This window comes from Amphibalanus amphitrite, unplaced genomic scaffold (assembly GCF_019059575.1).
Source record: "Amphibalanus amphitrite isolate SeventyFive unplaced genomic scaffold, NRLGWU_Aamphi_draft 000007F_arrow, whole genome shotgun sequence".
NCBI lineage: Eukaryota > Metazoa > Arthropoda > Thecostraca > Balanomorpha > Balanidae > Amphibalanus > Amphibalanus amphitrite.
In genome coordinates, this window is record NW_024881503.1 from 200,191 (window position 1) to 215,866 (window position 15,676).

Below are 15,676 nucleotides of genomic sequence, written 5' to 3' on the forward strand. Positions count from 1 at the left end.
ATTACCTTGGTTTTGCCAAGATATCCGTGTAGGTGGAGGCGAAGATATAATTCCATGTTATTTATTTTTGCATAAAGAAACTGATTGGAGACGTCCGGCAAATTACCTTTTCCGAGAAAATAAGAAAAGGAAAATATTATTTCTTCCCGCGCCGTCAGCCCAACAACACTAGGCAGACTACCTACAGCTTGTTACAGAACAGAAAAACATCAACGCACCCCGAGAAATATCTTACACAGTCAGGCCAGATCATTAGCGACATCGATGAATACTCGGAACATTACGGGAAGCTGCCATCTCGTAAAGACGGGACAATTCTTCCCGAGCTTTTCCCGCTGGAAAATACAATCCCCACCAACCTCTTGGGAGGTCGCCAATTCCCCTGAAAGATGGCCTGCTCGGATGACCTGAACACACAGGATTCAGGTCAACAGTAACTAACGACATGACCATCGCCATGGCAACGGGGCCAATCGCCCCCCCCCCCTCCCCAGGAGACAGATAGCCGGTGACCGTGGCTTGATGTGCGACCGAGGGGGAGGGGGAGGGGGTTGGCACAGCGCCAGGTGTGCTCAGATAAGGCGCGGTAGCGACGCAGCAGAACGGTACGGTTCACGGTGGACGCAGTGACGCAGCAGTTTCGATACGATTGTGACGCGCTCACGTGCGAGAGCCAATGACGTCACAGGCTCGGCGTGAATTAGACTGATGGTGGGTTAGGGTAAAAAAAAAACAACAACAAATAATGAGGGATATGAGGATTGAGGAATCATCCCTCACAAATAATAACAATAACAATAATGAGTTTTGCAAATATCCATGGTAACTTTATATATTTATGGAGGTACGAGTCTAGAGCCTAGCTCAAGCCTCCTGTTAACGTTCCTCACCTTTTTCTGCGAATGTATCTCGCATCCTCGAAGTATCGCGTTACCACTCCGTCGGAAAAATCATCCACCTCGTTAGCTTCCTCCTCGTCCAGCTCCGCCCCCGGATCCGGCCCTGGATCGTCGCCCATGATCGGCAGCTCATCGTCTTCAGCGACGATCGGCGCTGCGCCGGTGTCGGCGGAGCGACGCGGTTCGGTTTCAGAGCTGGAGAGAGTGGTGGTGGAGGCCGAGAGGCTGGTAGAGCTCGGGAACAGGGCCGCGGGTATGTTGGCCATGGAGCGACTGAGGCGCCTCATGGTGGCGGATTGGGTTTGAGTTTAGCAGCAGCAACAGTGGCGGCAGCAGTGAGCACAGCAGCGGCAGGAGCTACAGAAGCAGCAGTGACGATAGCAGCAGTAGTGTCTTTTGAACCAGTGGCGGTGCAGTTTCCAGCACTTGCAGCAGCGGCAAGTTCAGCAACAGCACCGCCGACTGCAGTCAAAGTTGAATCAGTGTCTACAGTCGCAACGTCACCAGCGATAGCACCAGAGTCACTAGAAATGGCACTGAGAATATCACTAGCTCAGTCACTGCACCAGCTTCATTGCAAACAGCAGAATTGGCTCTAGCGGCACCACACTCGCACCACCACTGGTGCACCTTCGTCACAGGACTGTAACAAAGTGCCCTTCGCTGTTACCAAGTCAGTTGCCACCCTTGTCACCGATATCAGCGCGGTCTGGCACTTCAAAAAACGACTCAACGCACCTTGGAGCTAGGTTTTTCTTTGCGCGTGCAAAGGTCGTGGAGAAGAGAACAAAGGACTTGTGCTTTATCCTCAAATGAAGTATAGGTATTTAGTTAGGAAAACAAAAGGAAACGAGCTCCGAACGATTAACCAGAGAACAGAAGCGGAAGGATACCTGCAATAAAATAAGACGAGGCTATGAAAGCTGAACGGATCAATACGAGCAGGTCACTGGCCATCAAAGACGGCTGTTATAGCCTCTGGATGGTGTAATTGGACGACTGGGGACAGGAGGTTGGGAATTAGCGCATTGAGCTCCGATCAGAGGCCAGTGGACCGTTACTTGAAGGCCGATCGTACGCCGTTTGAACACCGATTGAACACTGAAGAAGCACCGATGGAGCACTAAAGGCCGAGGCAACACTGGAACACGTAACACCACGTGGAGAGAATCTCCAGCTGGCTCGAGCGCTGACCGAACACCGATGTAACACCGATGGAACACAAACGGAGCACCGGTGGAGCACGCGGCTGGTCGCCTGTCAGCCGACGTCACGCCACTGGCCGGTATACCGCGTGGCAGCCCCGCAGCGTGGATGCCTGATAACGACGATAACAAGCCGAATCGGTTGGTACGAGGCAAACGGTCCAACGGTCCAACAGCCCGCCAATCCGCCGCCTCTGCTCGCGCTGCTGTCGTTGCCGCCGCCAGCCGCCTACACAGTACACAGTGCCCGCCTATGCCTATGCGCCCGCCTATGTGCCTGCCATCGCGCGTTCCCATCGCTGCGACTCCCTACAACCCTAGACGTTTTTGCCGCCTCGATATTGCATTGAGACGATGTCCGGCTTCTTCTCTATCACGTCCCCATACAACCACCCAACCCACATGAAAACGATCATCGAAGCATGACGACGCTTAACCTTTCGACAGCACCCATCGGCAGCCGATGATAGATGACAGGTTGCATGCGACAGAGTATAAATAGCAAATGGATGTCAGAGTGGTTGGCTCATGACTTTGGCAGTGCATGATTGAGAGAAATGCGGTTGGGTGAAGAACTTAACCGTTAAATGGTAGTGTATGTTTAAATACAACACGCAGCAATGTGACATATAAGTGCATGTATGACCTAAACTTTTGAATTCATTTTAAAAGGGATAAAAACGCAAGAAATTACCCAATGTTTCGCATTTATTGCTTAGTCATGTGTGTTGAGAGTCCGATTGAAATTAAAATGAATTCAAAAGTTTAGGTCATACATGCACTTATACGTCACATCTGTCATTTGATAATCCTCAACCCGCAGCAAATATCATGTGTTTGTAAATTAATGTGACACGAAATTCAGCAGCATATGCACAGCTAAAGCAGTTTTGGCGCATTAGGTTAAGTAGCGTGGATGAGATAAAAGCTACCTTTTAACAAAATTGCATGCACATTTATGCCCGCACAAACGTTGCCTGAATGTCTGGGCTCAAAACGAGGACATCAAATTACCTGAACGGCAACTTGTGGGAACAGCTGTATGCAAATGAGCCCTATTTCCAGCAGATTTAATTTACGCGTACATGTAGGTCATTCAGTAAATCCGGGATTCACTACTGGAAGGGGGGGGGGGGCGGATTTCGCCCACCCCTCCTGTTTTTCGCCAATAACTCGCGCCGCAAGCATAATATCAATGTGAAATTTTGGCTACCTGTCCAGAATTGAATTGCGGATCTTCTCGTGCAAGAAGTAAGAAAATCGGTTCACAACTTTTCTAGTAATAGCGGTGTAAAGTCAAACATTCTGCCGCCGCGGCGGCGCGGCGGCGTGGCGGCCGGCGCTAGCCGTTACGCGCCGCCTGAATTGTAGACTGTGCCGGGGCGGGACGGTTCCGTCTTTACATCGCGCTCCTTACCGCTGATTACATTAGATTCGCGTCAAATTCGGTGAGAAGACTGAGAAATGTACAGGCAATCATATGGTCAAAGAATTTTGAAAATCGGCCGGTAACAACTTGAGTTATGAGTGTGTAAACACAAAATTGTGATTGCCGCGTTTCCCGCGTCGGCCGATGCCGCTTCAGCCGGCGACATCTTACCCTTAGCAGGCTTCTAACTGCCATATTTATTGTTGGATTATCTAGAAATTCACCATACATACTCACTAATGTTTGTTCTTTCGTATAGTGAAAGATTTTTAAAAATCGGCCGGTAACTTTTTGAGTTATCGGCGTGTAAACGCAAAAAAGTCGCTAATATGGCCGATTTGACCACATTTGACCTCATTTGACCTTGAAGATATTGACCTAGGGTCATGAAATTCACACACAAGAGAGTTCCCCATGGCCCCCACCCACCCTCCAAATTTTGTCTTTCTAGCTCCAGTGGGAGCTGAGATCTTAGGGGGGGGGGTGACATCCGCCCCCCTTCCACTGGGCGTAGTACTCGCAACCCTTCCACTGCGCGTGTTAACCCTCGCGGGCCCGGGGGGGGGGGGCGTTTTTCGCCCCCCCCCCCTGGCGAATATTTGCGATAGCTCCCGAACGCTTTGGGATAGGAAAGCGAAACTTTCAGTACCTTTTCACCCATCAATTTTACATCTTCTGAAGTAAAAAATTTGGACCTAGCCCCCTTGATGACGTCACAAGGTCCATTTTTCTAGACCCCTCCACGGCAAACTTCGGTGTCACAGACGCAAATTTCAAATAGCTGCTAAAAATGGAGTTTTAGAGATAAAGACACATTACGAGCACGGTTGTGTAGCGTTTGACCTAGAGAAAAATAGAAAAATAGTTTTGGTGACCTGAGGTCAAAGGTCAGGTCAACGACCCCGAAATGTGGTTTTAGTTTTTCGCAAATAACTTCGACAAAAATGGTCCTAGAGCTACGACAGTGGTACCATCGCATTCGCCTTGTCAAGCCGCGTCGAATGATATATATTTTGTTCGGAAAAGGTCACATTTTATGTTGACCTCATGTGACCTCGAATGACCTCTGGTTGACCTTGACACATGAAAGGTGGTCGTTTATGATGGATTTGTACCCGCTGATCACGAATCTGGCATCTATTTTCCTCTAAGCCTTCATTTAGAGCTTCTGGATGGCAAAATTGTCTTATTTATTACTACTAACTTGAATTAGTGAAATAGCCTCTAGCAGGGATACTCTTCTGTGACCTTGACCTTTGAGCAGCCTTGTATCGTAAGATGAACCACAAATAGGGAACTGATAAGCCTCAAAACATTTCAAAACATCTTGGAAGTTAGCACGCAAGATGTGCGAAAAAGTGCCAAGTTTGAGGTCAATTTTGAGCGTGACCTTGACCTTTGCCTTTGATTTTGAGCACATTTTCGGAATCCTCAGATTCTCTTCTTTCTTTTGATACCCAATTTTGCCGGTTTGATGCAGCTTGCGGTCCTCTAGAAGGCTTATTTTGAGATCACTACACATGTGCCGGTTTTTGCCTTTGACCTTGACCTCTGACCTTGAAAATTGAATGAGGTCAAAAATTTTAGATGCTTTTGAATCGTCTCGTAAGGACCTTTCGATTGGTATCGCTTTTGTTTCCGTAGCTCCCTTATTTACGGAGTTAGACAGGGGGGCGAAAAACGCCCCCCCCCGGGCTGCGGTGGTTGGGATTACCCCCCGGGCCCGGCCGGGTTAACTGGAGACTCAGACCATGCGCTACAAGCAATACGTGCCCTTTACTCTCATGGAACTAAGCACAAACTGTTGGGAGGATATGGGGGCGAGCAAGCAGCTGTAATCATAAAAATGGACCGAACAAGTCTGGCCCTGAGGGTCTAAGAAAAAGGGAAAAATAAGATAACCATTATATAACGTACGGCATCTAATCTTTCCAATCAATGCCTTGTTATTTTCGCTAGAGAAAAATAATATATTTGATGTTTCTTATATAACTAATGCGCGAATTTCTACCACTCACGATTATTGGGAGGCAGTTGTGCTTATACATATAACTATGTAAACCGTCCACATAAATATCAATATTTAGTGAAAATAATGCAATACCTTAGTCCGACAGTAATATACCTAGCGTCGGTATTGAACTTCATACGATAATTTTTGCAGAAATCATAATCACTAAGTGTCACAATGAAGTCGAGAGTAACTATGAACACAACAGATGCAGAATGAAAAAGTAGCCGAGAGTTGGAGTCTGAAGAAGTGAAAAACCTAGTAGACATTGTCGGAAGGCGAATATGGTTAGAACGATAAACATGAGAGATAACAGTGGTCAATTTTCACCGTACCTTCACAACCATTCCGTCATACACAAGGAACCCAGTATATTTTCAATTTTGTCATTCGAGCATCCTCATTATACCGCAATAATACATGCTCCACCAGCACTTTGTAACATGAGCTCTCCTCACAATTTCTCGAGAGAAGCCTATGCAGTGCGTTACCAAGTCAGCTGACAGAACACAGAAGGTCACTGTATTAATTTCACCGCGGCCTGTAGCTGAATACATGCATAGGGAGGCGGGCGGGCGCTGCATAGCTGTCCCTTCTGATATCGGCGGTCCACGAGTAGCTTGGTAACCGACCTGAACTCAGCGCTACCCGTGTCACGTCTTCGCTGTAGTTCTGTGGTAGTCTGTTAGCTACACCCACAAAGACAGGCTGAAGAATGTTGACTTCACTCCAAAATAAAATATTGATTGAAATGTTAACTCAAACGTTTTATAATACAGACAGTTAACATGCTATATAGTGCGCGTATGCACGTATGCAGCATGTACACACGTATGTATGGATAGCATACATTTATATATGTGTGTCCGTCCCTTGCGTTTGCTCCGAAGTCGACCTTTGGACGACACTATCGCAAGTGGGCGGGACGGGGAGATGTGTCCCTCTTTCTTCGTCTGGCGGACAGGCAGAGGAGAGACAGGCACTTCTCCCAGGAGAGGAGCGGGGGGGGGGCGGGGATCTGCGGCCGATCAATGTTAGGAGGGGGAGGGCTGGACGCAGGGACGGAAGGATAGAGTAAGGGAGACATGCGACGCACGGTAGAGGTCATTATGTTAGAGTATGGGTGGCGGGGGAGGGAGGGAGGAGGAGGAAAGAGAGAGAGAGAGAGAGAGAGAGAGAGAGAGAGAGAGAGAGAGAGAGAGAGAGAGAGAGAGAGGGAGGAGGGAGAGAGACTCATATCACACTCATGTTACATCCTAGCGCGATATCCAGTTCGCTTTTTGTACGCAGGAAAAAAACGAGATCGGTGTCATCAGCTCTTTATTTATCAAGTAAAACAGCTACTACTTGTTGTTTGCTTGTTACAACGTTAACAACAACAACAACTACTACTACAATAACAACCACTTCAAAAATGCGAGCCAAAGTATAATACCGCATCTTTTTCATCTGCACGTCATTATTAAAAACTCAGCAAAAATTTGAAGTAGTGTCCTGAGTCCTGACATTCAAAGCGCCAACTCATCAGCCGCAGCCCTAATCAGTACTCTGTCTGGCAGATGAAGTACAGAGACTCATTCAGCGGCGCCCTCCCCCACTGTCCCGTCACGCCGTTGGAGTTGAGGATCGCTCCCCACTCGGTGAGGCTCGCCGTTCCGTTTGTCGTGCCGTTCCCGTTCGAATCCCAGTACTCGAAATCGACTGACGATTGATCCGTCCAGGTAGCGTTGGAGCTCTGCTCGTACTTCCTCAGTCCAATCCACGACTGACGCCCCCGCCAAGCCAGCCGGGAGGAGAGGAACGAGTTGGTGGTCAGGTCGTGAACGGAGGTCAGGTACCCTCTGGCCACCCAGCACGCCTCGTTGGCCTCCTCGAAGGAGGTGCGGTAGGTGGAAGCCCAATAGCAGTTGGACTCGAACGACTTCCAGTGCGAGGCAGGGCAGCTGTAGGCGGCGGCGACCACCAGGGCCACGCCGAGCAGAAGTGTGCGCAGCGGAGAGCCCATCGCTGGGGTCAGGGGCTAGAGCTGGGCTGCGGGACGGTCAGCAGCGTGACAGGGCTGGCAGAGAATCAGTGGATTTTTTTTTATCATGGAATCATGAATAAACGAGCTGAGAAAATAGAGTAAACGGGTTTCCAGATTTGAAATCAGTGATGCCTTGCTTTTTAACGAAACGAGTATACTAATTCAATTTCTTCATCGCAACGAAATTTGATATCTCGAATCGATAAGCTATTTTTTTAATTGGTAAAATATGAAATCCAAACACATCACATAGTCACTTCGGAATGCAGCACAATATTTATATAAAATCCTACTTTAAATAAGAACAGTATCTTACTTCTGACCTCACCTGAAGCAGTTGGTATCACGAAACAATCAGCACAAGCAGCTGAACGACCAATGTGACATGTCAAGCCGAGGTAGTCCACTTACGAGGGGGTATCGAAAAGTTCTGATCATCACATAGAAGATGTAGACCGATTTTGATGATTTTTGGTAGGTATTATATTTGGTTCTTAAGAACAATGTTCCCACAAAGACAATCCTGAGAAGTGGTTTTATCTTATGTAGGAGAGACTTAGAAGTAAGAAAGAAGAGTATTGGGCCCATTGAGGACCGAGCCGTCATCCAACTAATGCATTTGAAACGGTATCACACTGAGAAAATACATCAAGAACGTAAACTTAGTTTATGGCGAGGAAAGCCCATCTCATGCACTTACCGAAAATGAAGAAATAATTTTCAACTTGGTTGCATGGCCCCTGCAGGGGAGTCAAGAAGTGAGTGACTACCAGTGACTGACAAGGTGGTGACTGTGAACGAAGTGGAGGATCTCATCCTTACAGATCGTCGTGTGACCTTTCAGATGATTGTGCAACAGAAAGGTCTCAATGCTGGCAGTGCCTGAAAATATTATCAGCGAAGAACTACAGACGAAAAAGGAGTCAGCCCGCTTAGAAGTTCGTGTGTCTACTTTGTTCAAGAGGAAAATGCGTCTTGGCCCTTCGAAATGAAAACTAGCCCTTTTTTTTAGAAAATTGAAGACATCTTCGATCATTTGATGACTTGTGACGAATGCTGGGTCTATGTGCATGGTCCAGAGACAAAAAGATGATCAAGAAGTTTAAGCACGGCACATCTGTCCTTCTTAGAAGGCGAAGATGCAGAAGCCGATAAGGAAGGTCAATGCTATCAGTGTTCTGGATCTGGCGTAGGATAGTCATTACCGACTGTCTTGATGATGGTCGGGTAATGATAAGCAAGCACTACTGCACACTTTTGAAGAAGTTGCGAGATGGCCTCAAGCAGAATCGCCGCAAAAAAAAAGCCCAAGAAAGATATTTTTCCGCACCGACAGCGCCCCCGCCCATTCGTCCTGGGCTGCGATTGAAGAAACAACATGATGTGGACATTAAATCCTACCGCATCTAACAAATGCACCTAACCAGGTATTAACTGACTCTTGATTGTTACGGGAGATGAAGAATCCACAGTATGGCCGGTGATTTAAGGACAGAAATGACGTCATTGATGAGGTGGAGCAGTGATTTACGGGACAGTGTGAAGGTCCTACAATGACCGCCTGAGGCAGCTCAAGAAACGATGCAATAAGTTTGCGGTCGTGTGTGGTGACTTGTAAAGGAGTAATGAACATCATGTAAAAAAATCAAATTTCTATCACATCTACTTCATGGTGATGATCAGAACTTTTCGATACCCCCTCGTATATAGGTATCAGCTCTATCTTATCCGCCGTCTGGTTTCAACATAGTCCGCCACATCGTCATCTGCTGCGACTTCTCGAAAGCACGTGCGAGATACAAAGCTGGAGTGTGGCAAACATCGTTTATGAGTTATGATGTTCTTCGAATTCCCCATGGCTTTGCTCGACTGTGCGAATCAAGCACCTGTTGCTACATATGCCCGGAAAATGGTATATGGGGCAACGCAAACTGTGAGTCAAACTGTTTGTCTTCGTGATGGTAGCGTCGATGGACTTGCTAAAACGCTGCCGTGCACGGTGCAGGCGCAATAAATATGCCATAAAAAGTTACGAAATCTTTTGAGCTTCTGCAACGAATCCTACTTTGTAAAAGTTTTAATGCATGTCGATTGTGATCCCACGCATTTTCATCCGTATCAAATTATATACCTAAAAGAAATACAATCAGTCTACTGAAGCTTGCCAAGCGTGATGTGTGGTTTCATGATCGCCAGGCTGCTTATCGATCCAAACGTCCTTGTCCATTCGCCAGGTAATCTGTAAGCTCCGCCGCCCGTATCCTAAGTCTTACCACGTGACCAGTGACCACGTGCATCGGATGTCACGTGACAGTCTACCTATAGGCGGTGTTTCACGGCCGCTGCTAGCACGCTGCTACCACGCTGCCAGCGCATTTTGCGAGCTGACGTCATATGTTGTGGTCAAGTCACTCAATGTTGGAGCGTCCGAGTTTGTTGATGTCTCCATGGAAACCCAATTTGACACGTGTGCTCAGTGCTTGCAGCGTGCTAGCAACGGCCGTGAAACACCGCCCTGTAGTAGCCCGCGGTAACAACTGCTAGTATCGGTACTTAGAGCCGCAGACTCAACTCGGCCTGAAGCCGATAAGAGGCACGTGTGTTCGGCAAACAACGCTTTCGTCATTCTTAACTATGGGAAAGCCCGTTTCACGGAATTCGTTCGAGCATGTTACTTCGGAGGAAGGGGAAGGTCGAATCGGTAGAAGGTCGGAGGAAGAAATAATTGGGCGAAAGAGAGGGTTAATGTTTAAGGCCTCGTACTTTATATTGCCCGCTGTATTAAATAAATGTTTCATTATACAAAATTGTCATAACAAAGCTGAACGTACGCTCATAGTGTAATAAATAACAAGTGAAGACACTTCGATTATTTTGTGTAATGCGTTTTCTTCTGCCGGAAGTGCTCTCTCAGAAAATCAACGATATCTGATGACGATTGATGACGTTTTCGTCATTGTAGTGCAAAAGTTTCATCCCTGTAGTGAAAACTTCTAACCCAAGAAACTACTATCCAAGCTTGTAGTTATATAAGTGTTGGTTTTAACAGCTAATTCACCCCTATTTTCTACAAAACACTGAAAATAAATCCCTCTACAGGCAACTTGAAATGAAATATCACTTAAACAAAATGAGAAGACCAAAAAACCTATTTTTATTACACATATTTACAAGCTAAGAATGTCTTCTTTATGCCAGAATGGGTATAGCGTATGAACACAGGGACAGGCCCCACAGCTCGCAATGCCTAAGAATTCATGTTCTCTTATCAGGCATATCGTTCGGAAGCTGTGTAAATGCCGACGCAGTGTTAAAATGGGCCAAACAGCTATTCATCAACTGGGCATTTCACCGGGCTGAAACGCATCGATGTCCCCTGATTTTGCATATTAAAATGCATTCAATAGGAACAATGAACATGCGATGACTCTCATTCATTTTGCGCAATAAAAAGCATAGGTTCTCAAGTCAAAGTGAAGGAAAAGACCGATCAAAATGACTCGTATAATACAGACTTTGTTTAACCCTCGCCGGCCGAGGGGGGGGGGGGCGGGTGCCGCCCCCCCCATAGGGTTTTTTCGCGATAGCTCCGAACACGCTGGCGATAGAGAGCTGAAACTTGGCATACCTGATCTTTGATCCAAGCCGCATCTTTTGACACCAACCGCATTTTTGGGTCAGGTCAGGTCACTGACCTATGACGTCATAAGTGAACCTCTGCACAGTCTTCAGATGTCGCAACTTCGCAACGCCCTCACTGCCAGAGGAGATGTCACAGGGAAATGAAACTTGCAGGATCTAGTATCCATTATGAGTCCCACAATTTGTATATCTCGGATTTTTCCTAAAGGTCATATGAGGTCAGGTCATTTTCGTGACCTCACCATTATAAGTCAATGGGGAAAAATTCAAACTGCTATTCTGGCGCCGGGAACGATCTCCAACTATCTCAAGCACACAGAATCGTGATTTGATGCACTCCTTGCAAGGTTAGATGCGTCACTTTTGCAATGTTGACCTTGCGTGACGTCATTTATGACGTCATCAAGGTCATTTTAGTTTTTCGTCAATAACTCTTGATCAAATTGAGCTAGCGAGTCGAGAAAGCCACCAATGGACTCAGGAAGGCCTGCCGAATCGAATGATATGCGACATGACCTCTTTCGACCAACTTCGTGACCTTGGGGTGCTGACCTGACCTTGACCTGAGGTCAACACCCAAAGTTGACCTGACCCGGACAAAAAGTATATCATTCGACGCGCCTGGACGAGGCGAACACGATGCTGCCAAAATCGGCGCTCTGCGGCCATTTTTTGCGAAGTTATTCACCAAAAACTGAACCGTACCTTGGGGCATTTGACCTGACCTCAGAGGTCACCGGTTGACCTAGGACCTTAAAATCGGGTACCAATCTCTGCGTCTCGTAACGGCGCACACGCTCGTTTTTTCCGCGACGCGCTAGCTCCACCAGGGGCGAAACGGCGAGGGGGGGGGGTCGTACCCGCCCCCCCCCCCTCGGCCGGCGCGTATGTAGAAAACCAATAGGTCCGGCGAGGGTTAAATACTCTACACTTTTAGGGGCTGGTACTGTTATGGTGTCCTCTATTTTTGAATATTTTCATACCGGTTCTGTCACATTGCATTCAGTTAGCGATCATACATGCAATAAAAACAGTGGGTTCTCGAGAGTAAAGTTACGGAATAGAGTGAATGCTGATACGATGTTCAGCATGTTGGAGCGCAGATAGATCGAGTAGGACTTTCATCGAGCTGTGGCACACCGATGTCCTCTGATTTTGAATATTTTCACGCATTGTATAAGAAAATGCGATTATCTTCTTTCATTAAATGCAATAAGAAACATGGGTTCTCGAGTCTATGTCAATCAAAGGACCGATCAAAATGGGTCATGTTTTAGAGACGTTGTCAAAATACCCTACACTTTTTAGGAGCCGGTGGTCTTATGATGTCCTCTGTTTTTGAATATTTTCATACCGGTTCTGTCAAATTGCATTCAGTTAGCGATCATACATGCAATAAAAACAGTGGGTTCTCGAGAGTAAAGTTACGGAATAGAGTGAATGCTGATACGATGTTCAGCATGTTGGAGCGCAGATAGATCGAGTAGGACTTTCATCGGGCTGTGGCACTTCGATGTCCTCTGATTTTGAATATTTTCACGCATTTTATAAGAAAATGCGATTATTTTCTTTCATTAGATGCAATAAAAAACATGGGTTCTCGAGTCTATGTCAATCAAAGGACCGATCAAAATGGGTTATGTTTTAGAGACGTTGTCAAAATACCTTACACTTTTTAGGAGCCGGTGGTGTTATGATGTCCTCTGTTTTTGAATATTTTCATACCGTTTCTGTCAAATTGCATTCAGTAAGCGACCATAAATGCAATAAAAACAGTGGGTTCTCGAGAGTAACGTTACGGAATAGAGTGAATGCTGATACGATGTTCAGCATGTTGGAGCGCAGTTAGATCGAATAGCACTTTCATCGGGCTGTGGCACATCGATGTCCTCTGATTTTGAATATTTTCTCGCATTTTATAAGAAAATACGATTATTTTCTTTCATTAAATGCAATAAGAAATATGGGTTCTCGAGTCTAAGTCATTCATAGGACCGATCAAAATGGGTTATGTTTTAGAGACGTTGTCAAAATACCCTACACTTTTTAGGAGCCGGTGGTGTTATGATGTCCTCAGATTTTGAATATTTTCACGCATTTTACAAGAAAATACGATTATTTTCTTTCATTAAATGCAATAAAAAACATGGGTTCTCGAGTCTAAGTCATTCATAGGAGTAGGACCGATCAAAATGGGTTATGTACTTTAGAGATGTTGTCAAAATATCCTACACTTTTTAGGAGCCGGTGGTGTAATGATGTCCTCTGTTTTTGAATATTTTCATACCGTTTCTGTCAAATTCCATTCAGTAAGCGACCATAAATGCAATAAAAACAGTGGGTTCTCGAGAGTAACGTTACGGAATAGAGTGAATGCTGATACGATGTTCAGCATGTTGGAGCGCAGTTAGATCGAATAGCACTTTCATCGGGCTGTGGCACATCGATGTCCTCTGATTTTGAATATTTTCACGCATCCTATAAGAAAATACGATTATTTTCTTTCATTAAATGCAATAAAAAACATGGGTTCTCGAGTTTAAGTCATTCATAGGACCGATCAAAATGGGTTATGTTTTAGAAACGTTGTCAAAATACCCTACACTTTTTAGGAGCCGGTGGTCAGGGTTGTGCTTGACTCATGAGTCGAGTCAGAAATTTGACTCAACTCTGACTCAAATGAGTCAGATTTGAGTCGAGTCGGATAAAATGTTGAGCTGTTGAGTTGAGTCAGAGTTGAGTCGGACAAAAATATTAAGGTGTTGAGTTGAGTCAGAGTTGAGTCAGTAAAATAACTTTTGACATTGAGTTGAGTCAAAAACATTTAGGAACATGAGTCAGCTGACTAAACTTTCTAGAAACAATATATAGTATAAGTTTTTCATTCTCCCCCGCTCAACAACTTAGGCCTGGCCCTGGTGCCGGATTTTTTCACCCCCCCCCCCCCCCCGCTCAACAACTTTTTTATGTGAGTCAATTTTGAGTCAACACACTTGACTGAAGTTTGAGTCAACTCATATTTTCATTGAGCCGCTTGAGTCATGAGTCGAGTCAAGGGAAAAAATCAGCTCCTTGTTTGAGTCAGAGTTGAGTCAGGGCATTCTGAAGTTGAATGATGAGTCGAGTCGGCAAATTTTTTTGAGTCGAGCACAACCCTGCCGGTGGTGTTATGATGTCCTCAGATTTTGAATATTTTCACGCATTTTACAAGAAAATACGATTATTTTCTTTCATTAAATGCAATAAAAAACATGGGTTCTCGAGTCTAAGTCATTCATAGGAGTAGGACCGATCAAAATGGGTTATGTACTTTAGAGATGTTGTCAAAATACCCTACACTTTTTAGGAGCCGGTGGTGTTATGATGTCCTCTGTTTTTGAATATTTTCATACCGTTTCTGTCAAATTGCATTCAGTAAGCGACCATAAATGCAATAAAAACAGTGGGTTCTCGAGAGTAACGTTACGGAATAGAGTGAATGCTGATACGATGTTCAGCATGTTGGAGCGCAGTTAGATCGAATAGCACTTTCATCGGGCTGTGGCACATCGATGTCCTCTGATTTTGAATATTTTCACGCATCCTATAAGAAAATACGATTATTTTCTTTCATTAAATGCAATAAAAAACATGGGTTCTCGAGTTTAAGTCATTCATAGGACCGATCAAAATGGGTTATGTTTTAGAGACGTTGTCAAAATACCCTACACTTTTTAGGAGCCGGTGGTGTTATGATGTCCTCTGGTTTTGAATATTTTCATACCGTTTCTGTCAAATTGCATTCAGTAAGCGACCATACATGCAATAAAAACAGTGGGTTCTCGAGAGTAACGTTACGGAATAGAGTGAATGCTGATACGATGTTCAGCATGTTGGAGCGCAGTTAGATCGAATAGCACTTTCATCGGGCTGTGGCACATCGATGTCCTCTGATTTTGAATATTTTCACGCATCCTATAAGAAAATACGATTATTTTCTTTCATTAAATGCAATAAAAAACATGGGTTCTCGAGTCTAAGTCATTCATAGGACCGATCAAAATGGGTTATGTTTTAGAGACGTTGTCAAAATACCCTACACTTTTTAGGAGCCGGTGGTGTTATGATGTCCTCTGGTTTTGAATATTTTCATACCGGTTCTGTCACAATGCATTCAGTAAGCGACCATACATGCAATAAAAACAGTGGGTTCTCGAGAGTAACGTTACGGAATAAAGGCCTGGCTACACTATGCGTTTTCTGCGTGCGTTTTTGCAGGTTTGCGTGTTTTGCGTAATATCGTTCCAGGAAAAAAGTTATAAACAATATAATTTTTACTTTGGTTATAGGTATACAAAAGCTAATATAACTCTTATGTAACTAAAATTTAAGGTGAAAAACATCACAAAAACGTAATATCGTTCTTTTTTCTAGAACGATATCACGCAAAACACGCAAACACGCAAAAAACGCACGAAGAAAACG

At 45.3% G+C, this 15,676-nt stretch overlaps 1 protein-coding gene across 5 annotated transcripts in view; it reads right to left on the reverse strand.

The window, feature by feature from the left end:
• The window catches only part of LOC122378241 (GRAM domain-containing protein 2B-like), a 97,519-nt gene that overhangs the window by 40,755 nt on the left and 41,088 nt on the right, over positions 1–15,676 (reverse strand). The window contains exon 1 of one of the 5 annotated variants that reach the window (XM_043359100.1): positions 891–2,179. The exons of the other annotated variants lie outside the window; for them this stretch is intronic. Within the exon in view, the coding sequence (XP_043215035.1) occupies positions 891–1,186 (296 nt within the window). The 5' untranslated portion in view covers positions 1,187–2,179. Of the gene's footprint in view, positions 1–890; positions 2,180–15,676 lie in introns of those variants that run through there. 5 annotated transcript variants of the gene reach the window in all.